Source organism: Apaloderma vittatum, unplaced genomic scaffold (genome assembly GCF_000703405.1).
Source record: "Apaloderma vittatum isolate BGI_N311 unplaced genomic scaffold, ASM70340v1 scaffold451, whole genome shotgun sequence".
In the NCBI taxonomy this organism is placed as follows: Eukaryota; Metazoa; Chordata; class Aves; order Trogoniformes; family Trogonidae; genus Apaloderma; species Apaloderma vittatum.
In genome coordinates this window covers 19,112-42,993 of record NW_009699350.1, presented here as the reverse complement: position 1 = coordinate 42,993, position 23,882 = coordinate 19,112, and the positions used below count along the sequence as shown (strand labels likewise).

Genomic DNA, 23,882 nt, shown 5'->3' with positions numbered 1-23,882 from the left:
AAATCAAAATGGAGAGAAGTTACCTTAGAAAGTTTTAGAAGTCCATTTTCTCTTTAATTTCCCTTTACTCCTTTGGATTTCACCTTCGTTCTAGATAAACACACTCTGTGCCCTATGATAAGGTTAAATGAGACTGCTCCAGACCATGTGGAATTACAGATTTGATCCATGCAGAGCAGTGGCCAGTTTTAAATGATACCCAGATAAAATATTTTGGAGCAGCAATTCTGAAATACCTGATATATGAAGCTTTGGTAGATAGATGATTTATGCAGCCATGTAAAATAAAAAGATTCAAATTGTAATCTCAGCTCTTCTTGGCTAAATATTCCACAGTTATGCAGTCAGTAATTTGGCACTTGTTGCTTCTTAGTTGAGAAATTGCCTGAATTTAATATCCAGACACAAGCCAGGCTGTGCACTCCTACCTGACCTGTCATGCTGAGCAAACTCAGGAGGAGAGGAGTGATGAGGTTCATGGTAGCCAGGGGGATGCTTGAGTTTTGCTAATGGTTATTGGCAGAGATTATTCAGCTGTTCACGAATTCTGTGAGAAATGCATTGAACTACTCAGAACAGTGTTGTATGGTAGCAAAGTTATCTTAGGTTCTTTAACCGTGTTATCAGGCAGGTAGCTGTGAGGTGAGTTCGGGCAAGTGGCTAGAGCTCACCAAAAGAGCATGATTCAGAGTTGTGATGATCACTAACATTGTCAGTGAGAGTATAAGTCAACTGCTTGTAAAAACAGGATAGGAACAGATTTCAGATCACTCTTCTGTAGTATGAAGACCTTACTAACCCAGGATGATACTGGGAATATAGAAATTTATTGATGTACTAATACACAAGGTGGTGGAGAGAATGTGTACTGAGAACAGTCTGCTTGCAGATCACAATGTGGGATCTGGCCAGTGGGAAGCTGCTACGATCAATAACAGATGCCCACCCACCAGGAACAGCCATTTTGCACATCAAGGTAACAAACACTGCATGTACTCCTTGTATACTACTTGGTTTTTATTCTTCAAGGCATACTTGTGTTCAGTCAGATGCATTGACTTTCCTTGTGTAGTACTTTCACATTCATAGATGACAGCAACTACCTAGGAGCTATATGGTGGTAGCTTGCAGAGAAATGAGCAGAAGTTCTATTTAAAAAGAAACTGAGTATTTTGAGAGCTGAAATAGTAGTGTTAGGTGTGAGCTGTACTATAACAAACAACAGTTCTCTGTTATAACTTTTCTATCTGATCCCAAAATATATGAAGAATTACTTGCTAGAGTACATTTCTCTAAAACTTACAGTGGTGTGAACTGATACATGATTTTACAACTTCAGACTTAAATAGTAGCTCTTTTAACTACTTTAAGTAGCTCTGTAAGCTTGAAAGTACCTTCTGTCAGCAGTCTTTCAACTAACTTGTTTGCCTTGAAAGAGAAATCATCTGTGTCCTCTTGGTCAACATGGCGTTGCCTTCACACACAGATACTTGTATCTGATTTTGTGCACGACTTTGTTTTACATGCACCTCTCCTACCAGAGCATAAAGCTCCTTGGCAGCCTGGTCAGAGCGGTGACTTTGGTGCATCACTCAAACTCTACTGTCGCTTCTCCTTTCCTGAACTTTGCTGAGACATCCCAGACCTATACAATGTCACATGTGGAACTAGTATAGAGGGTGCTATGGGGTGTGTTGCTCAAGGACAGATTCTCCTGATTGATCTGACCTGACTACCCAAAAATGTTTTGTGGGAATGGAGGTGCGCTCTTACTGCTGTGTTTTCCATGCTTCTATCTTTGCTTTGCACATAAAGATGAATATTCCCCTATGCCAGGTCCTCTGCTCCTAGTGCTCCCCTTCTCTAGCTCATGACCTGTACCGTGGCAGTACCAGCATTGAAGAATACGCCAACACTGCTGTACAGCCCAGTTGCTTGTGCTGCTAGATTCTAGGTTCTAAAGGCCCCCAGAAGGGCCCTTTCTTATCTAGATTATTTGGCATTAGGAGTTCTAGATGTTTCTGAATTTGCTCTATTTCAGACTGCAGCCTCTTCACCGGCACTGGCACTGGCTTATGAGCTTGAGGCTCTGAGCTGTTCTAGCAGCAGTGCAGGTTTTGGTGTGTTGTAGTTCTGAGCTGCAAGAGAAAGTAACTTCAGTTATGAATTCCAGCAATAGGGCTTGCTGGAGGGGTGAGGATGAAACACAGAACCTTGCTTTTCTTGCATGTCATAAAAACCCCAGTAATCGTCTCAAGTCTGTATGTTAAAGGTGTCTTCCAATCCTTGTACTTTTGTGTGCTGTAAATAATGCTGTAGCATACATTTTTGTGTTGGTTTTTTTTGTCTGTTTCATAGTGCCACTTTTAATCTAATTATCTGCTCAGTTTACAGATGACCCGACGCTTGCAATTTGCAATGACAGTGGAGGCTCCGTGTTTGAACTGTCATTTAAGTAAGACAATAACTCTTGGCACCCATAGAAAGTACAGGATATTAATGCTGCGTCATAGTTTCTAAAACCTAAGCAAAAAACCCCACTGGAATCAATAAAGCCACTGTCTGACTGTTGAAGGTGTAACTTAAGGCTGCAGTATTATTTCCCAGCAGAAGCAAGATGCTGTCTGGCAGTGTAATAGTCAAAGAAGAGCCTTAAGTTATTAAGGAATCAATGTATTGTACAGAATCTTGGCGTTCCTTGTGGGCTCAAGCAGTGTCATAAAAGTGCTGCCTCTCGATTTTCCTTGTTTCATTAATGAGAGCTGCCTTCCAGTAACTGCTCATTTTCTTCTTGGTCTCTTCAAGAGGAGGAGGGACAGGGAGGAAGGATTGACAGTCTAGGGGCTCTGAACATGTCCAGGAATTTCCAGAACTTTACTGTTAAATAAGTTCTTAATCTTACAGAATTCCTGTCTGTATCTGAGCAAACTGAAGTGGGGCTACTTTCAGTTACACACACTAAAAATGATCCTTGGGGCTGCATAAAGGCCTTTTAAAAAACACTTGAAGGATCACTCTTGAGATTTCAGGAGACTGTTGGGCTGATCTTTTCTTGATAGCTGGCCACCACATTGATTTCTCTTCTTTGCAGGAGGGTTATGGGAGTGAGAACCTGTGAATCTCGCTGTCTCTTCAGTGGCTCGAAGGGGGAGGTGTGCTGTATTGAACCATTACATGCAAAAGTTGAGCTGAGAGACCATCCTATCACCCAGTATTCACTGCTGGCCATGGCCTCCCTCACAAAGGTAGCTTGCTACTCGCAGAAAGTTTTGTCTGAGAAACCACAAAGAAGATTTGTAGTATATACTCAGATGTTTTATTTCACCTTTTTGTTTTTCTTGAAGATACTGGTTATTGGCCTGAAGCCATCTCTGAAAGTGTGGATGACCTTTCCCTATGGTCGTGTGAGTAATGAAGCCAAACAGCTGCTTTTTGGATTATGGCTACAAACAGTTCCTAGAGTGAAGGGGATGAGATTAGGACTGGGTGTTTGCTATTGCTACTTTATCCACATGTAGTAAACTCTGCATTGTGGAATTGCAGTGATAGTCTGTAGGTCTGACGTGTGTCAGTGGTGGGAAAAGAGGGGGTGAGGATGCTGAATTTCTCCAACGAGTAGGAAGGGAGGAACACAGCAGCTCCTCAGCTTCCTGTCTTCCCTGCTACAGCCTGGACGCACTCGTACGTTGCCCTGTTTGGCTACAATCACCTGGGACTTTTTGCTGTTTCTTTACATAAAAGCTATACGATGCAACTGTTAATTGCAGAGACAGAAACAAAGTGTCATTAGAACACTAATCAGTCTTCTGAAGTCTTGATTATTTGCTTTTACTAGCTGCTGGTATCGTTCCTCTTGGAAAAGAAGCTGGGGAATAGATGGGATACATTGTGAGAATGGAGACAAGGCTGCTAGCAAGCTGCAGCTTGTTGTAGTCTGTCAGTCCATGTGAGATTGGATCTACATTAAGTAGCCAGGACACAGGTTTTGTTCTGCCTGGCCGTGCGCTTTGCCAAGAGACACACATTGCCCCTAAACCATGTAGCTGAACCAAAGAGCACAAGTTACTGCTCATCTGCCAGCAGAGCAGGAAATTGCTTTCCAGCCTGTGTGCGTACATGGCAAAGTCAGTGAGTAGCAGCTGATGGACAGCGTGTGTCCTGGAACTGAGGTTCTGCCTTGTGTACCCTCAGTATTGGCTGTGCTTTTTGTCTTAACAGATGGACCCTTCTAGTGTCCCTCTTCTGGCATGGCACTTTGTGGCTGTACAGAACTCTGTGAACCCCATGCTTGCGTTTTGTCGAGGAGACGTCGTTCATTTTCTTCTGGTAAGCCTTGGATGTTTTATTCTGCTTTTCAGATAGTGAAGTCTTATTCACGTGTTCAGCTGACTGATCCTGTCTCAGTGAAAGTGTGGTACCTACGCGTGCTAGGGGTGTCTGCAGCTTGCGATCACCCTGTTGGTCATTGCTCTTCAGAAAGCAGTGGTGCCTTTCCCTGAGATTCTGGAGGCGTGAGCTTTATGTGTTCCAGAAGTGTTGATTTGCAGCTTATCTCATTTCTGTTGGAGGTAGAAGGAAGTGGATTGTTTTCAGCAAGATCATGTGAATTTGAGATAGCGTTTTATTTTTTACTTTAAAAGATGAGTCTGGAAAAAACTTTTATGAACCACGCTGAATAGCTTTCAGGTCCTGTTGGCATGTGACTTTTTAAAACATGCTGCTCATTCTGTTTAGATCTGCGAAGTTACACGCGCAGATAGGGTTGTTTGAAGATGATTTTGTGTCATGAGAGGAAAATATGTCATTTTGGCTTTGGAGTGCAAAGTTTATTTCCCAGCTCTGCTGTCCTCTTGGACCTTAAGCTTTGTTCTGGCAGCCAGACATTGTGTTGTCTGGATTAAGTCCTGTTTTTCCTTTGTCTTCTCTCTTGGTAAACTTCAGGAGAAAGAAAAGGCTGTATGTTTAATCCCATCTTACTGGAGATGTCTGTGCAGGCGATAGCACAAGCCTCTGCATAGATACCCAACTCAGCTCTGACAAGTGCTGCTGTGCTTCTTATAGGTCACTAAAGAGTAGCTGTGTTACCTCCATTCAGGTCTCTCTTGTTGCACCTCAACTTGTCAAAGTGTAAAGAAACCCACTTATCTGTGGAATGCTTTCTTTAATGACGAGGAATTAAGCTGGTTTCACATTAGTATTCTATAGTTCTGACCTGTGAGAGCAGAGAGAACCCTCGACTGGGAGTTGTCATGCAACATCTTCCTTCAGCTGAGTGTTCCAGTGGGCTGATCCGCTTGGGAGTCAGTGAATGAGAATCAGTTCTTCTTCAGTGCTCCCTGTACAAATGCTGGTGGCTTGCGCCCCTTTTAGAGACCACATTGCTTTATATATTACAGGAGGAGAGGCAGGGAGGAACGATTCCTTTAATGCATCTAGTCCCAGCTTGTTTTACGACGTACAGATCTCGGAGTATAAATAAACGATTTGAAATTGATCCAGGAGAGGACCTAGATTTTTAGTGCCCCCTGGGTGGAGCCATACATGAGTGCTTCTAGCAATACATTAGCAAGTGAGACATTATGCTCCATTTGAGAAGCATGTGTGGTGCTGCTGCACGCTCAGCGTGCTTGTGTGAGGGGAGCTCCAGGCTTCTGGAGTTAGTGTGATGCCCTCTGGGAACAAAGAGGTTGACTTGGAGAGTCTTTGAGCTTGAATCAGCCAGGTCTGATTTCTCTCTTTTTTTCAGGTGAAGAGAGATGATACCGGTGCAATACATGTCACTAAACAGAGGCAGCTTCATCTACACTATGACCTCATCAACTTTACTGTAAGTCTTAATAGTATCATAGGTCGGTTAATTTTTTTTTCCCTAGTTTTCTTATAAATGTATCTCAGTAGCCCTTGGTTCTACACTGTCGGCTTTAGAAATATAGCAAAAGAAGTGTCTGTGTTTATCTGGGACCAGCTAACTGAAAGTATCCTTAAACTTGGGACTCACTGGAAAACCAGCACCAGCCGTGTCCTGGGATGCATCACGAGGAGTGTGGCCAGCAGATCAAGAGAGGTGATTCTGCCCTTTTACTCTGTGCTTGTGAGACTCCACCTTAAATATTGCACCAGTTCTGGTGTCCCCACCATAAGGGGGACATAGATCTGTTGGAATTAGTCCAGAGGAGGCCACAAAGATGATGCAGGGGCTGGAGTACCGCGGCTACAAGGACAGGCTAGAGGAGCTCGAATTGTTCAGCCTGGAGAAGAGAAGCCTCTGAGGGGACCTTATCACTGCCTTCCAGTACCTGAAGGGAACCTACAGGAAGGCTGGGGAGGGACTTTGTACAAGAATATCCAGTGACAGGACAAGGGGAAATGGATTTAAATTGAAGGAGAATAGGTTTAGATTGGATCTTACGAAGAAATTCTTCAGTTTGAAGGGGGCAAGACTCTGGAATAGATTGCCCAGTGAGGCTGTGGATGCCCCCTCCCTGGAGATGTTCAAGGCCAGGTTGGATGAGGCTTTGAGCAACCTGGCCCAGCTGAGAGACATCCCTGCCCATGGCAGCGAAGTTGGACTAGATGATCTCCATGATCCATTCCAACCTAAGCTTTTCTGTGATTCTGTGATGACTCTGATGGACTTGGTGGTTGTCTAGAGGTGTTTTCTGTGACAAAGGTTCTTTGTAATTTTTCTCAGTGTTAAAGCTAATACTCCAGAAGGAGCCTCCCTGTCTTTACCTGTGCAGTTAGTGATGGGTGCCGTTGTGATGTGACTGGATACAGTAACAAAGCTATTGGCCATGCTAGAACTTCCAGTGTTGATATGACCAGAGTCTGTTTGGTTGCCCTGCTTAAATCTGCCGTTTGTTGTGGTTTTTTTCAGTGGATAAACTCACGGACAGCAGTGCTTCTAGACAGCGTGGAGAAGCTGCATGTTATAGATCGTCAGACACAGGAGGAGCTGGAGACCATAGAGATCTCAGAAGTACAGCTAGTCTACAACAGCAGCCACTTCAAATCGCTGGCCACGGGAGGCAATGTCAGTGAAGCCCTGGTAGGCACAAATGATCTGCTTGTGTTAGTTCACTTTGCTTCAGATACGCCCTAAGTGGAAGCCTGGTGCTTTGGAAAAAAGCCTTTTAGAAGCATCTCAGAAATCATACATGGCATTAAGGTGGCCAGCTAACAGACAGTTCATATTTCCTATTGTGCATCGATGTTTTTAGGAGCTGCTTTTGTGTTACCAAGCCTTGGAATGCTCTGTACAGGAAAAAAGCTGACATGCTTTATTCTTCAACAGATATAGCCTATATTTTCTACTTTGTATGTCACAAATACTCAGCTCTAGCAGTGCCTGCATAGTACGTGCATTCCCTGCCCTCGTCTCACAGATTGTCGTGCAGGGGTAGAGGGGATGAGACATAGTACCTATGCTTGTAGGTACTGCCCTTCTTTCTTGTTTGAAGTAAATGAAACCATCCAAACTAGTGGAAGTTACAACACTTCTAATGCTGTGTTTTCTGCTTTTTCCTCTCTTACTTATTTTGACTTTCATGCTTGTTTATCTTTATTGGACCCTGGCCCATAGTGTCTGGATGTGTTTTACTTCTGAAGCAGGTGTTCATTTCAGTGGTTCCTGATGGCTCATGTACCCGACCTGTGCCTTCTGCAGCAGACTCACTTCGATGTGGTATTTGCATCACCATAGCATTGTGGAGGGTTTTCCTTATAGTCGTGGGTTTGGGACAAGCTATCGTTTTCAGTAGAAAATGAGTTTGTTTATTTTGGAAACAGTTTGCCAGAGTGTGTGTAGGAAAGGGCCTTCTGTCCTTGCGTTTGTGCCTCCCAGTGGTTCGCCACAGATAGCCCAGGGGTTCTGAAATTCCACAGCTGGGTGATATGGTTCTTATTCAGTTCTGCCGTAGTCCTGTGAGACTTGCTGGCCCAAGCAACTAGCAGAAGGCTCATGTGGGTCTGTAGTTTGGATCTGCAATTTCAAGCCCAGCAGGCGGTCACGAGACAGCTCCTGATGCCCAAGAAGTATCTTCAGTGCAGGATGGTAGGATTTCATAAAAGAGACCTGTCGTGGTTCCCTCTGAGCACCAAAGAACAGAGTGCCTCTTCCAGTCTGAATGGCCAGATCTATGAGGAGTCTTTGCAGCCTCTAAATCTCCGTAGCTGCTGCTTATCTGGCTTTCACTGCTTTATCTGCTTCGCACTGCTATCATTGCTCTCATTCTTTCTGCTGCAGATGCATACTGAGGAAGAAAGAGTCAGAAGGTGGAGTCTAGTCCAAGCTAGTTTAGACTAGATATGGAACGATGATGATGTGGAATAGAGCACAGCTAGAGATCGGCACTAGGGTTGTTTACGAACTCTCCCTGCTAGGGTATGTCATTATTCAGAGCCTTTCACTCAATTCCAGACCCTCTGCAGTCTCCTGTGAGGACTTCTGGTGACTGCCATCAAAGCTGGAGACATGTGGCTTGAAAAAATGGTGGCCCCAAATAAGTGCTGCCTGTTAAAATGCTGTTGTGAGTCTAGAAGGGACTCCTGCTTAATTCACAGGCTGTAAGTGGCAGATGAGATCTGTATAATGCCGTTTTGAAATACTGAGGATATGAAACAAGCAGTGTCTTTTCCTACATTTCAGGAGGAATTATAAGACAAGCTACTCCTGAGCAGTTGAGTCAAGGACTTGGACACTTCGGAAGCCTTTCCCCCCCACCACCATGGCTCAGAAGATCAGAAATATTCCTTTTTTTGTTCTAGTTCTGCACATGCTCTGGAAAGCAAATGCCAAATGAGGCTGCTACTTCCTTAAATATTTTGGTTTCAGAGATGCCTATGTTTGTGGCTGAAGATTGTCAGAGCCCATTTTACTGCAGCGTCTAAAGAAAGATGCAGGGAATATCTGTGGCTTCAGCCTCAGGTTCTGTGCTGAACAGGTTGAAGTGTTATTACAGCAGTCCCTGAAGTAGACACAGTTTTCAGCAGCAGGAAGAGACCTTCTCTATCTGCTTCTGTACCTGACCAGACTGAGAAAAGTAGAGAACAAACAGCTCTGGCCTGTGTGACCGTGCAGTAGAGCGGGAAGCAGGCACTGCCCATGCCCTGTGGTAAAACCTCAAGTTTTGATGCGATGCTCCATTTCTCACAGTGTAAACGTGCCCATGTGCAGCCTTTTGAACACCAGTTACTGGCTTTCAAGCTTCCGTTTGTAGCAAATCTCACTTCAGTGATACTCTTCCCATCTGTGTCTCCTACACGTTAGAGGAAGATTTGTGAAAAAGCAGATGGTTAGGGAAGAGCCCCCCTAACATTTTTTTGCATCTGAGGACAGACAGAGAGCACTGCTTCTGGGTCCTGATGATTCCGTCGGGTTTTCTGGGTGGCCAGAGCTCAGCAGCACTTTAAGCTGCATTCACAAGCAGGAGGGAGTGACAGCAGAGCTTTCTTAACTTACTACTGCCCAGCAATCTGTGGTGTTCTCTCCCAATCCTTGTTTTCATTTCTGAATTACAAACTGTCTCTGAAGTCCAACTGTGTATATTTCTTGGGAAATTTTACAGAAACAAAAAGCAGTTTTACTTGCCTGTAATTTTTCTCCCTGTAGGCATTGGTTGGGGAGAAAGCTTGTTATCAGTCCATCAGCAGCTGTGGTGGTCAGATCTTTTACCTTGGAACTAAGGTAATTGTGGGGAGTTTTTAATAAAACTGTGGGGTATTCACTGTTGACAGTAGCTCAGCTTCTGGAGAAGGGCATCTTGCAGCAGATGGGTTGTAAGGCCTTGTAAAGGATGTTTTCTGTTAAGTATAAACATGCAGTTTATTCCTGCCATACCAAGCTTGAGGGTTGCTTTGCTTGGCTTCATCTGTACGAACATGCTCTGGTGGGTCTGTGGGATACCACAGGCTGCAGGAGCTACTGTAAGTAAATAACTTTTCTTTTTTTTCCTTTTCTAGTCTGTTCACGTCATGACATTGAGAAGCTGGAGAGAGGTATGTTGAGAGGAAAACTTGTACAGCTTAGTAGATTTGAATTGCTTAAATATAGCTTGAGAGGAGGGAGGGGACATGTTCTGAGCGCATCTTGAAGCATGTTCAGGATCCCTGATTGACTACGCACAGCCAACGCTATAGGTGTGCTGCTTTTTGTGACAGGACACTATGAGACTCCTGCTTGCAGAAACTTGCAGGCTGGATGGAGACCTTGTTCTCTCAAGCAAGACATAGCCCTCTGCTGTGTTTCAGCTTCTGTTAACAAGACAGAGTTAGTGCAATGTATGACTTCAGAGGACTGTGTAAGTATAAACCTTTTGTTTGCCAGAGGAGCATACAGGAGTGGAAGTAGATCTGGTTCACTGTATTTTTTCTCCAGCTTCTGCAGAAACTACATCATAAAATCCATCAAAGACCACCTAAAAAGTTCATTGGATTTTTTAGATCCTTGTTTCTGTGGATAGGATATTTTTTTGGAACATCGTTTCTCTGACAGCTGAAACCCTATCAGTTTCCACACTAAAGTTCTTCATGATCTATTTGTTCCTGTCTTGTTCTTTTAACCTGAGTTAAACAGCAGTTTTTCATTTCTGGATCATCCCTTCACGGTATGCTCAGTGGTTTGAGTGCGGTGCTGACAGCAATGACTGACACCGAGGTCGCGGGTTCAATTCCCGCTCGGTCCCCATGTGTTGCCTGGTCTAGTCGAGAGGTGGTGTCCCTGCCCATGGCAGGGAGGTTGGACTAGATGATCTCTAAGGTCCCTTCCAGCCTAGGCCAGTCTATGATTCTATGATTCTATGTTTATTCAGTGTGTACATATTTTCTTTCAGACTTTGTTTTGCAAGGCTAAAAAAAGGTCTTTCATCATAATTTTGTAAGATTATTCTCCCATTACTTTCTTTTTTCGTGATCACTGTTCCCATTCTTTTCTTCTGTCATGGTCGCTGTTCTCTGCACCTTCTTTGTGCTCGGTTGCTTGAACATAGATAAACACTTTGGCACCTTCTGCCCTGGGTAGGGTCTTACAAGTCACAATGTTGCCTGTTCTTCACTGTCTCTGCTAGATGTGTCATTCCTCATGCATCCTCGGGTCTCATTTTGCTGTTCCTTTGGCTACGTGATGTCAGTGATTTGTGGCGCTCTGGAGATTCACCAGTACCGCAGAGCCACACTCTGATTTTTGCTGGAAGTTGCTTGTACCTTTGGATTGCATCATACTTTTTTTACACACCTTTAGGGGTGGTTCTGTTGCGTCTGTCTGTATGAACTGCTGTCTAGCATCATGTAGTGACAGCTGGTCATTAGCAAACTTCATTAGTCAGTGCAGCTTATGCCACGCTGACAAAATCGTTATGTAGAAGGGAGCTTCAAGGCTAATTCTCAAGGAACTCCAATCATCGTTTCTTTCCAGTCTCACATTTCTCCTTTAAACAGTGACGTTCACCGTTTTTCCTCTTACCTGCTTTGTGGCTCGTGTACTCATCCATAACTGTAAGCTCCTGCGCATGACCTTCTCTCAGGACCTTTAATAAAATGTGGGCGGTTCAGTTCTATTGAACTTTTATACAGTTGTTGCTTTTAGTTACCAAGATCACTTTCCTCTGCTGGCTTTCCCTCCAGCCATTCACTACTGGCTTTGGTTTAGTAAACTGTTACCACTTAGACCCTTGATCTCATGTACTGATTTTCCTAGAATTCAGAAATCAATCAATATAACATTTTGACCAAACATACCAAGACTAGAGGTGCTCGACCTTGTGTGCTAATAATTCCTTAAAGCAGAAAACACTTGTGATCTACTTCAATCTTTGTTGATTGTGAGCTCTGGAGAAAATAAAGGGCAGGATGAGTGTACCCTTATGCTGAAAGTGTGATGGAGTTTTTTGTCATGCTCTAAGTGATAAGGCAAGGGTGGTGAATAGACAACTTTTTTTCTTTGTGACTGCAGACACTCGCTGATGCTGTGAGTCTTCATCCGTGAAGCATCTGACCTAAGACATAGCATACAAAGACTTGATGTACTGGGACCTGACATTTCTTAGTATTTTTTAACTGTCCAGCAGAAAATGTACATATGAGAGAATCTTTTTGAGATATACTGTTCTTTACTGCAATGTGCTGAGAGCTTCTGAGGTTTCCTGTCCCCTTACTGTCATAGATCATGACCCACTACTGGGAAATGCTGATCTTAAATGGGAGGGGATCATCTTTGCTGTGATACTAATGTCCGGTGTTACTTTTTATTTCAGAGAGTTGATCACCTTCTGAAACAAGAGCGTCTCACTGATGCCCTGGCTCTCGCTTGGTCTTTTTATGAAGGTAAAGCAAAGGCTGTAGTAGGTAAGTTTGTTGTTTCTTTAACTGAAACTGTTAAGGAAGGTTTTAAACCTGTACATGTACAGATATCACTTTTTGGGGTGGGGGAAAGATAATTCAATTGAAGAAGAGAAGGTAGGATGTACTGCTTTGGGCTTGGCAGAGCGAACACATTTGAGTGGATGGGTTTGATTTTTTTAGAGTCATACTCCCTTTAGCAGCCTGCTGTTTTCAAATGAAAATCAGACTTGGCCTGTGTTGTGACTCCTATCTGTTGTCACCTTGCCATGAAGGAGGTGGATCCAGGTATTGAATATTTAGCCTACTGAAATATTCCTGAAGGTCATGTGTGACCTGTAGGTAATTTTTAGCGTGATGTTCTGTCAGCTCTGCCAAGCAGATACTTCCATTCAGGTCTCCTCTGACTATACACCTGACTGCAAGAACTGCTGGGTTTTGGCATTATGTTTCCTATGAAGGAGGATGCTTTGTAAGCACTTAACTTGTAATGATAAACATGTTAATTATGCCAGAAACTGCCACTTGAACAGTATGATTTGGACTGGACGCATTGACTTTTCAACAAATAACTTCTGATGGTTTTGGCAGATGAGACTAGAATTCTCAGGGTCAGATCCTCCTGCTGAGAAATTGCTAGTATGTGGCGATGTGACTCGTTTTAATGCATGGATATAATGCAATTAAGCAGATAATTTATTCAGTATTCAAAGAATTTTTAATGCATGGATATAATGCAATTAAGCAGGTAATTTATTCAGTATTCAAAGAACTACTGTCTTTTTAGTTGGCTTTTAAAATTATTTTTTCCTCTTTTAGTGTGCTTAATTCAGCTTCTTTGCATCAAAGCATCCTCCATCAATTAAACTGCCTCATGTAGACAGTTTTTGGCAGCTCTTCGTTACCTGTACTCTCAATGTTAAAGGGTGCTGAGATCTGTTACTGCTGTTCCTGTGCTGAAACAGCCTTTACATTGTGAGAATATACTCTTCAGAAGAAGAGTAGCTTAAAAGTAGAACACAAAATTGTATATTTAGATATCCTGACCTCTGCATCTGAAGGGTAGTGGTGTTAGCATCTGATTTTTGTATTTCCACTGGTAGCTTAGGTGGTGGGAAAAGCTTCATTCCCTCTCTCCCAACCTCTGCCCTCATTCTTTCTAGGCTTGTCTGGGGACACGAGCAAGAGGAAAGCAGTCATTGCAGACAGGGTGAGTCACCAACCTCTTCCTAACTGGATTTTCATGTATGCTATTGTGACACTGACTATGTTCCTGGAAGGAGTGGCATCTGTCCTCCAAATGTTTGTCCAACTAACTCTAGAATGTGTTTATATGCCTCTCTTGCTAAGACTGGGAGCAGGATTTTGAAAGAGACTTGGAAATACATCTTGGATAAAGATAGGGATAAAATCTGCAGCAGACCCAGGCCTTGAGACCTCTGGTGCCCTCACAGTAGAGAAAACCGTTTTGTAGGTAACTCTAGAGTTTCCTGACCTTCGGTTGGCAAGTGTTCGTCAGTATGTAACTTGCTGACTCTCAGGATGGAAACTTTGTTCCATATATACATGGACATGAAGTAAACTATTCAACTGATCCTGTTCAGTTGTCAGAGGAACATTTTTTGGTGAAGGGTAAGTTTAAAATACACAATTGTTGCAATAGTTGTTGCAATAGCTATACTTTGTTCTTCATGTATATTTTGTTCACACATAGAGAAGTTTTGCTCTTTAAGATACCATAACTTCAGCTTTGGGTAAAAACATGGCGCTGGTGAGCATTGTGCTTTGGGATGTGTTCATCTGCTGGAACATTTGCTGGCAGAGCCACTGTCATAGTCTCTTGATCAGCTGAAGTTAGTGCAGGCTTTCAGTATCCCTCTGGGCTTCTATGCCGTGTCATGCCACTGTCTCTTGGCAGCCTCTTCTCCCTCCTACCCACAGTAGTTCATGCCCAAAATGGGACCACAGAGTTTACAGTGCTGCCAACCCCTGTGAGTCTGTTAAATCTGCTACCAAGTATGGCCTCTAGTGTAGGATTTGAATGAATTTTCTTTTTTATTGTAATTCAGATGGTTGAAATCCTTCTCCATTATGCTGATCGGTCTTTGAAGAAATGTCCTGACCAAGGAAAAATCCAGGTTATGGAGCAACATTTTCAGGTATGGTGCTCCAGAGGATTCTCTGGTATAGATCTTTTGAATTTTTTAATCAGACTGCTGCAAAAACCACTTAATTTTTGAAAGATATTGCTGTGGTTCCTCTGAACTCTCACTTCTGTCATGTGCACTAGTGAAATCAGAACTGTAACAGCTCGGCAGCAGGGCAGAACCTGTGCACCCTCTGGCCTCTGCAGGAGTGTGACCAGAGCTTTTCTCCATATGAACCAGCACACAGGAAAACCTGTAACTGTGCCAGCTACCAGCTGATTCAGACAACTCGTTGATTTTGCTCTCTCTCAGCCAGGCTTAATTTTGCGCTCTGCAGGATGTGCTGTTTGACAGGATTTTTACCGGTCCCTACAGCTTTTTTATGTTTCTTCCGCAGGACGTGGTGCCTGTCATAGTTGATTACTGCCTCTTACTGCAGCGCACGTAAGTATGACTTAGCAAGCTTGTCTCCCGAGGCAGACCACCAACCCATGTAGGCCTGAGTGCTGTCTCCTAAAATGGCACATGGTTTGGAGGAATTGTATCACATCATCCTCATATCGTGTAGCATGTCACAGTTCAGAGAAATGCTTCAAAACTGACACAGAAGCTAGGGTACTCAGTACTCAAAGAAAAATTTGTCTTAAATTTTCATTGATGTGCTGAGGAAGAAAATTTTGCTTCAAGCTGTTTCTCTCACACTGTGCCCTTAAGAAAAAAACAGCCTGGGTAGATTTTCCTGTCATCATCATTTCGCCTCAGACAGCAGTATTTTTTCTGCGACATCCGTGGCCAGTGTGTTCTGTGTAGCTGCCTGTAACTTGCATCAGTACGGGAGCTGAACAGGACATTCAGCTCCTGAGTTTGAGAAATACAGAGAAAATGGAATTTGATTTGGAGCCCTCAGAAAGTAGATAAGTAAGGAGATTTTAATAAGATTATATAATCACTAAACACTTTGTTTCCTCTTAGGGATCTCTTGTTTAACCAGATATATGATAAGATGAGTGAGAATTCTGTAGCTAAAGGCATCTTTCTGGAGTGCTTGGAGCCATATATCTTAAGTGATAAGCTGATGGGAATCACAGCTCGGGTGATGAAAGACTTGCTGCTTCACTTTCAAGACAAGAACAGGTTGGAAAATTTAGAAGCCTGCATTGTGCATATGGATATCACCAGCTTAGACATACAGCAGGTGAGCTGTTGCACTGAGTACCATAGTGCGTTCCTCCTCTTGTCACTGATGCAAGTTTCATGTGCTTTTAAGCACAGCACAGCATGTGGAAAACAAGGTATCACCTTTCAACAGACAAAGCAGAAGTAGTGCAAACCATTCACAGTTTTTGGCCCCTAATTTCTAACAGAACATAGCCCTGTGTCCCCACGCTGAAATTGAATGTATGTGGGCATCATTTAACATGGCTGTGGCCATGCTGTAACACGCATGTTCCTGTAAACATGCTTTGCTCTCCCAGCTTGTGTCCTGGCGTAGGTTAATGCATCAGCAGCTGAATGTGTTGGAAACTACTAGTCTGTCAGGATGAGTCTGATATTCACGATCAGTCTTTCCTGTTTCCAGCAAGTTACCCAACATCAAAGGCTGCAGGAGCAGAATAAACTGGAGTTGTGTTTTTCGGTTTGGTGCCTGCCAGCCTGCTCTGCTCAGGTGCTTGCTCTTGTGTGACAAAGTTAGTGGAGCAAGAAGGTGTTCCTGCTGGGTAGTCCTATTTTCCTTGGCCAGTTTTAATTCCCACAGTATGACTTTCCATTCCAAGGAGGGAACCGCTTGGGAACTTGACAAAACGACACACTAACCCAACCAAAAGGTGCAGTCAAGGGTTTTGAAGAACTGATTTCTTTTAATTATTATTTTATTATTCTTTACATTCCTTTGTTATTCATGCAGATTATGAATGCTAGTATCTAGACAGTTAGATTCCATGTTTATTGAGCATTATTCCATGGTAAGATGGATACTCCCTCTGGGGATTTAGTGTCCTTGCAGAGACCTAGTTCTGCAGGTGGAAATTCTCATTCTACTTTAAATTTATCCTGTCAGGTGATGCAAATGCAGGGACAGAGATTGTATTTAAGAGACTGGGGAATGAGAAAACTAAGCTAAAAGCAGCTGTATGTCTCCATTGTACTTTCCATGCTTTGCAGGTAGTTCTTCTATGCTGGGAAAACCGTCTTTATGATGCCATGATCTACGTCTACAACAGTGGGATGAATGACTTCATTAGTCCCATGGAGGTAGGAAAGATGCTCAGTGCAGTGAGAGATTATTTGTGTGTCTGGGACACAGACTGTAACAGCGTTTCAAACCCAATGCATTATCTTCTCATTCAGTGTGTGCATATTGCTGTCTTTATTCATTTCAAGGGAGAAATGATGTATGATATATGCAGTTTATTTGACTAGATGCAGTAGAGGAGAAAAGTAGTTTGTAATTACTGTACTGTAGAAAATAAATTTCCCTGCTGAGGTAGCAATGCTCTGCAAAGTTAGAGCAGGGAATTTAGTTGTGTTAATAAAATAAATGGAAAACAAAAGCAGCAGAAGAGAATAACACGCTTAAGGAGATTGCACTGAAAAACTGCCTGCAGCTTTGTTGCTGGTGGTGAGCCTGGCGTGCGTGTCAGATGTGCTGGGAAATCCCAGCTTTCTGCACAGTGGGATTAATGAGGCTATAGGCATGGGAGGTTCTATGAACACCTCATACTTTTTTTTCTTCATGTTGTTCTTCCTCTGCTGGCACAGTCATGTATTAGTATGGATTAAAGACTAACAGAAATAAAGGGTGAACTTACTTGTGTGCAGAATTCAGAAAAAAGGCTAAAACCAGTCCTTGCATGGAGGAGGCTTTATTCTTAGTGCTTGGGTGGGCTCTGTTGACAGTAAGCAGGGGACTCAGTGCAGCGCTGTAACCGAAGGCCCTACCCGTGCTGCTGCTGGGCATCCTGAAGATGTGCCTGATGTACCAACTGCTCGTGAAGCCTGTAGCTATAACGTTAAGATATTTAGTTATGGAAGCGCTACTGGTGTCTCTCAGTGATGCTGAAGTAGAGAGCTGAGTCCATTTGAGTGTGAAAATCTTAATCTGCCCATTTTTTAGCAGTTATAATCTCATTTGATTTTTCACAGGAAGGAGACTCTTCAGGTGTTTTGATTTTTAAAAGGACTTCTGGAAACCTATCTGTACAAGTACAAATAACTTTTCTGCTTTCTAGAGCTAAGTATTTAGATGAAACCTCATTCTACAATCAAACTAGAGGCTCTCTAGTGACCCAGCTAGGTTAGGCAGGCTGAAGGCTTACATAATCTCTGGTGGCAGCAGATTCAGGAACAGGAATTGGGGTTGGTCAATTATGCTCTGATTGTTACTTCTGACTACTGAACATTCCTTTTTTCTCTTAGTCTGGCCTGTGCTTAGGGTTAGTTCTGATTGAATGTTCTCTCCTATGTGATAACATCAGTTGGGAAAAACATCCTTTTGCCACATCTTGGTGTCCTCTGGGCCTTTTTATTTTAAGATGTGGTGAGAAAGCAGAATGTCTGTGGGGAAGACACTGCATTGATATCTGCTTTAAAATCACACAGATTCTTTGCTTTTAGCTTTTCTAGTACTTAAGCACTGCTTTCTTTCTTGTTACAGAAGCTGTTCAAAGTCATTGCTCCTCCACTGAATGCTGGAAAGTCTCTCACAGGTACAGAATTCTCCCTTCTCCCTCTTTAAGGGTTTCTAGTTTTGATATTTGATGTTTTCAGTATCTCTAGTCACTTCCAACAGAGGGATGCAAAGAGGAAATACATACCCAATATAAGAGTCTTAGAGAACAGATCAGTGTTGTAGTACTATTAAAGCTTCTCAACTTACGGTGTGTAAAACTCTGCATGTGTCAGATGAGGTGTTTTACTAGCAGCTGTGAAAAAGATTGGCATCTCTGTATGTTGTCTTGTGAAGAAAAAGTGACAATTTTTGTTTTGTAGATGAGCAGGTGGTAATGGGCAACAAGCTGCTTGTATATATAAGGTAAGGTCCTTCAAAAAGTATGTGAGGTGTCGCATCGTGATGGCACCAGATTTTTGACTCGCTGTAGTTGCATAATCTTAGAGTGTGCTTCAAGGTCTGAGAGCAATGGCTGCCCTGTACAACTGACAGTTACAGTGGCTTCTTGTTACACCTTGTGTGACTGGACAGGTAGGACAGAGTGGGAGACTTAGAGCTTAAGTTACTGCTAATGTGCCAAGACCATATTTTGTCTTTAGAATTTGGTTAGAGTGAGTTCCTTGTCCTGCGTGTGACACAGTGCTCCTTGAACAAGGACTCCATAGCCTGACGAGCTGTACTTCAGCCCTTTCTGCCCTGCCTTTTGGGAGAGCTGTGCTCAGCTGCTGCTTACTGTGTTGCCTGTCATTTGCAGGTCATCCTGAGATTGCACAGTTGTGATTAACTAGTGAATCCCACTTTCTGGAATCTATTCAAGGTCGCAAACATTAGATTCTGCTTTACTCCTACTTCGGAAAATGCAAGAGTAAAGATTTTTGTGAGAAATGCTGAGTTTCCCCATTACTTTTCTACTGTAAAACGACATACGTCAGATGCAAAGTCGTGCAATGCATTGATTTATTATGTATTAACAGCAGTGCTCTCTGCAGGGCTTGTAAATTTGTTTCATTTGTTTTAAGAGCATCCAAAACTAACTCAAAAAATAAACAGCTTGAGGAGAACAGTTCAATGTCAGGATGAATTAAAAATGCCTTTTCCCTCCTCTTCTATAGCTGCTGCTTGGCAGGCCGTGCATATCCACTGGGTGATATTCCTGAAGATCTGGTACCTTTAGTTAAAAACCAGGTGAGCAACCTTTTGGAAGAAAGCTTTCCTATCTGAGATTTTTAGAAGGAGCTGCGTATGTCTTATTTCACAGGTTTTTGATAGAAAACTATTATCGCTCTCGTAATTGTATCCTTGTGATGAGTAGATACCACTGTAAATACCAAATACATTTTTAAAGAATGAAATCAAACAGTTGCAATCTGAACTGAATGTTTAGAATATTTTTTTTAACTGTAAATGGGGCATGGGAATGTAAGAGTTCTTAGTGACAATAATTTTGATTAGTTTTTTTCGTTATTCCTTACCACAAAGTTACCAGAAATTTGTAGTTGTCTCTTCTTTATAAAGTTTGCTATGACATGTCAAATACAGGAGCATCTTCCCTGTTTTCAAATGCATTTAGCATGGGATTGACCCAAGTAGAAAGTGAGATAACATCAAAAGACCATGAATTAAATGTTCCTTCCTCTCTATGGCTGTTGCTAAAACTTAAGTTTGTGTTGGAGTTTTCCTGCCTCCGATATTGCGCCTCTGGCCTCTTTGCAAAGTGTAAAACTCAGCACAGTTGTTTCCTGTGATGAAGGTCTCATTAGATGCATTTCTGCCAGCTTTTGCCCTGGTATCTTGTCACCGTGTCTTCACCTTAGAGGCTTGTTCAGTGTCAGGTATTCAGGACACACATGCATCTGTCCTCCAGGTGCAGGGTGAATATGTTGTGTTTGTTCAGGACAGGTGTGAGCATGTTCTTAGGGTCTCATTGTAAGAAGAGAGCCAAAATCACAAGGAACTTATGCCAAAAGTATGGCTAGATTTGCAGGTTACATGTCATGAAAGTTGTCCTGGTCACTGCTGAGTAAACCTCTTTTCCTTGTTCACTCATCAGACCCCTCAAGCTGATTATTTATTTCTCTGTGAGCTGTATCTGAAGCTTGGCCTAAGGCAAAGCATAACTCCTTTTCATTCGGCTCTGACAATTGCTTAAAACAGAGTATGCTCCTGATCATCGCTTTGTGCTTGCAAAACTCTCTCATGAATTTCTGGCCAGTTTTACTGCAAACATTTTTTGAGGTGTCTAGCGTTTCGCTTTGCTTTTAGGGTTTCAATAAGAGGAAGCACTTTCTGTTTTGCACTTTCTCTTTGCAGTACAACGGAACAGATATTTTTCGGTCGTAGATTTGGTTTTTTCCTCTAATCCAGAGCCTGAAGCTATAGGTATGTGGTAGCTTTGAGTTACTACGAACCCTTTCCTCACAGGTTGTGCCAACCAGACTGCTCCCTTTCTCTGGAGCAAGCGCTAGGCTATTGGCCTCTCCCATGGCACTTATCAAGTTGTCCCCTGCTCATTTGAGAGCTGGCACAGCACCAGACTGTGCCTCAACATCTGAGGGGAAGTGATAGCCCAACCAGCAGCAGTAGCTCTGGTGAAGAGCCGTCATCCTCTCCTTTTTTTGACCTCTCATAGCGTTTCTGAGAGCTTGCCTTAACCAGACATGAAGGTGTTACTTACTTGAATCTGCTCTAGGTACAGTCTGAGGTTTTTGGTTTCATTTTCTTCAGAGTTCCTAGCTGGTGGGTGAGCATCAGGTTCAAGGAGGCCAACAGGAAATGTTGTGAGTCTGAAAGTCAAGCTGCTGTAACTCCTTCTGGCTTCACTGCAGCTGCGGTGACAGGAAAATTAACTCGGAATAGGAGTAAGTGAGAGAACGTGGCATTTCCTGAGGATAGTTGGGAAAGTGTCTGCCTGTCAGTTCTCATGGGATCCCACTGTGTATCTTAACACATGCTCAGGAGCAATAGTCAGTCTGCAGCAGTCCGCTCTCTTTCTGCTGGTAGCCAGATCCTTTGTGAGCGTGTTTGAGACAACTGGAGCTGTCACTGCCCTGTTTGTTCCTGGGAGGATCTGGAAACATCTGTCCGTGTTTCAGTAAAGGGAATTGCCTTCCTTTTGAAAGACATGCTCAAATTTCAGGAACTAGGAAGTCAGAGGAGATATAGAGAGTTGAGTAGCACCTAAGTCAGTCTTTGCAGCACCAAAAACTTGGTGCCTTAAAGTGAGGGGGCAGATTGACTCTTCCCAAGGGAACTGCTGACGAGGAGAGGAGCTGTGCCCTAGTTAAGGAGGAGCTGCACAGCCCAAGAGAGCTGCCAGGAAGGGGAGGGAGTTACCTGATATCTCACAGTTTGGTCTGCAAGCATAAGCCTTAAATTTTGCTTGGTCTTAAGTTTTGATTGATCGTAAATTTTGATTGATCTTAAATGGGTTGGCGAGTCTAAGGATGTGGAATTTTTTACTACTAGCAGACAGCGAAAGACATCATTCAAGTAAGAACACTGATGGACTCCTAAGGTGCTTTTAAAGCCTAAGTGCAAAGCAGGTAACAGTGCTGCTTTTCCAGGTGCTTGTGTTGTCAGTTTTCTGAAATCCCTACAAAATCTCTTGTGTTTGTTTGTATTTTCATTACAGGTCTTTGAATTTCTCATCCGGCTGCATTCAACTGAGGGATCTGTGGATGAAGAGGTCTACCCTTATGTTCGTACCTTGCTGCACTTTGACACTCGGGAATTCCTTAATGTTCTTGCTCTGGTAAGAGACTGCTGATCTCCAAGAGAAAAACACAATGCCAGTTCTCCTGTCATCTGTGTTAGGGTTGCATGGTTTGTAAGATTCCTGTTAAAACATTCATGCTTTAGCTAAACCAATAGTTACTGGCTTGATGCAGGGACAGTTTTGATGTGTGTTCTATAAGATATCAGGAGGAGACTGTAATAGTCCTTTCTGTCCTTAAATATAAATTGATGAACATGACGTTATATTGTGAAGTCTTTGGTAACAGAGGCCATCTTTAAAGCAAAGGTAAATTAAGAATAATATATTTGTAAAGAGTGTTTTAGCAACTACCTCTTTTTCCTGTGTAAAGATTCATCTTTCCTGCTTTACAAATTTATTGAATATCCTCTGCCTATTTGGATCTGTTACTTTTATCTGAATCTAAAAACCATTCTGGTAGTTACAAGAGAAAAAATTGTATCTTGAGACCTGCTGCTTAGGTGGTATGCGCAGAAGGGTCTTAAAAGCACCATCATCAGCGTTGTGATATGGCTGCTTCTTTGTGTTTGCTTGTATTTCTGGGGTTGGCAGTGGAGAGCATTCTTCTCAAGGTGTCAGTGTTTTGCTTCATGCAGACTTTTGAAGACTTTAAGAATGACAAGCAAGCTGTGGAATATCAACAGAGAATTGTGGACATACTTCTGAAAGTGAGTGTGCTTAAAAATTAGCCTCTGTGATTACATCTGACTGTGCACTAAAGCCTGTAATTTGAACGAGGTGTTTCCAGTCCTGCGCTGGGTGACACTTCTGAGAAGGTGGTGGACTGGAGCATAGGTTCACCTCAGCCAAGGCTGTTGCTTGGATATTTGGAAGTGATGTGTCATGTACATTAAATACGGTGACAGAAGGGTCTTCTCTTCTGTCTCTGATTTCACCTGGGTTGTACTTTGTTGTCGAATTTCTCCTCTCTGAACCATTAAGTTTATTTTTATCTGCTTCTCATGGATTCCTCACCCTGATTTCTGAGCAGGAAGAAGGGTCCCAGGAATCCTGTGCTTGGCAGGGGGCCAGTGCTCTTCCGCTAAAGCCCTGCTCCCTGTTTGGTTAAACGCTGTGTTTGGGGTGTAACATACCCAGAATGACAGGCCTATCTTTAGTAAATGGGGGAGAAGGGGAATGTCAGAGTTGTCAGCCTTGGTGCTCTAGAAATCACTTGTCATCTGCAGCCCGTTCTTTAACAATGAATGTTCTCATTAAAAGCTGTCGCTGCCAAATGCCGCTTGCTTTCCCTTTCAAAGCTGTCAGCATTAATAATGAGTAACTCTACTTGGAAGCTGTTGATGTATAAACATATCATAAGTAGCGTCATCTTTGATAGATGAGAACAAGGGCACCGGTGAGTGTGTTCGGTGACAGTGCCGCTGGAGGAGGCTGTGTTGGAGGGGCTGAGATAACACTGCTCAGGGGGGATTTGCGTGAGTGCGCTTGAGTAGGACGTGGCTGAAGGACGTTAGTTAGCCCTGTGTGGGGTTAGACTGAGCTTCTTGGTGTCTTTAGCTGCTGTCAGCAGGAGGTGGCACACTGCAGCTGTGGCCCTGAGCTACTGTGGGCTGTGTTGCGTAGGCTGGATCAAGCAAATGTCCACCACAATAGAATTCGACCCTGCTCTCGGAGAGGAGAAGGAAGGGTGGTCATGAGAAGAGCTGCAGGATTAAATGCATCTGCAGGCAGTCTGTCTGGTGCTATGAGAGCTGTCAGGCCCATGCTCTGGCATCTGCTCTCCTTTTGGATACAAAAAACCAAACCAAAATCAATAAAATCTTGCAAATTTTTATTTAAATTTATCATTGGCAGAAAAAAAACCCACTTGGGAAATAGCTGCATTTTTAAAGTAGCTGGTCAACACAGACATTCTGTTAATACTGATCTAAACTTTGCAAAGACACTGTCTTTTAGAAAGCCCGCGTGTTGGCATGTAGCCTCTGTAAGGTTGCTCGGTTTCAGAGGTACATTATTT

General features: G+C 43.0%; 1 protein-coding gene across 1 annotated transcript in view; it reads left to right on the top strand.

Moving 5' to 3' along the window:
• The window catches only part of VPS8 (vacuolar protein sorting 8 homolog (S. cerevisiae)), a gene marked incomplete at both ends in the record, with an annotated part of 57,918 nt that overhangs the window by 15,661 nt on the left and 18,375 nt on the right, over positions 1-23,882 (top strand). Inside the window, 20 exons of the mRNA XM_009878307.1 lie at positions 890-976; positions 2,388-2,455; positions 3,092-3,245; positions 3,345-3,404; positions 4,219-4,326; positions 5,747-5,827; positions 6,878-7,048; positions 9,611-9,685; positions 9,961-9,996; positions 12,249-12,339; positions 13,497-13,543; positions 14,403-14,492; positions 14,878-14,924; positions 15,453-15,675; positions 16,644-16,733; positions 18,136-18,187; positions 18,471-18,513; positions 19,263-19,335; positions 21,782-21,901; positions 22,501-22,572. Of these exons, the coding sequence (XP_009876609.1) occupies positions 890-976; positions 2,388-2,455; positions 3,092-3,245; positions 3,345-3,404; positions 4,219-4,326; positions 5,747-5,827; positions 6,878-7,048; positions 9,611-9,685; positions 9,961-9,996; positions 12,249-12,339; positions 13,497-13,543; positions 14,403-14,492; positions 14,878-14,924; positions 15,453-15,675; positions 16,644-16,733; positions 18,136-18,187; positions 18,471-18,513; positions 19,263-19,335; positions 21,782-21,901; positions 22,501-22,572 (1,788 nt within the window). The remainder of the gene's footprint in view (positions 1-889; positions 977-2,387; positions 2,456-3,091; positions 3,246-3,344; positions 3,405-4,218; positions 4,327-5,746; positions 5,828-6,877; positions 7,049-9,610; positions 9,686-9,960; positions 9,997-12,248; positions 12,340-13,496; positions 13,544-14,402; positions 14,493-14,877; positions 14,925-15,452; positions 15,676-16,643; positions 16,734-18,135; positions 18,188-18,470; positions 18,514-19,262; positions 19,336-21,781; positions 21,902-22,500; positions 22,573-23,882) is intronic.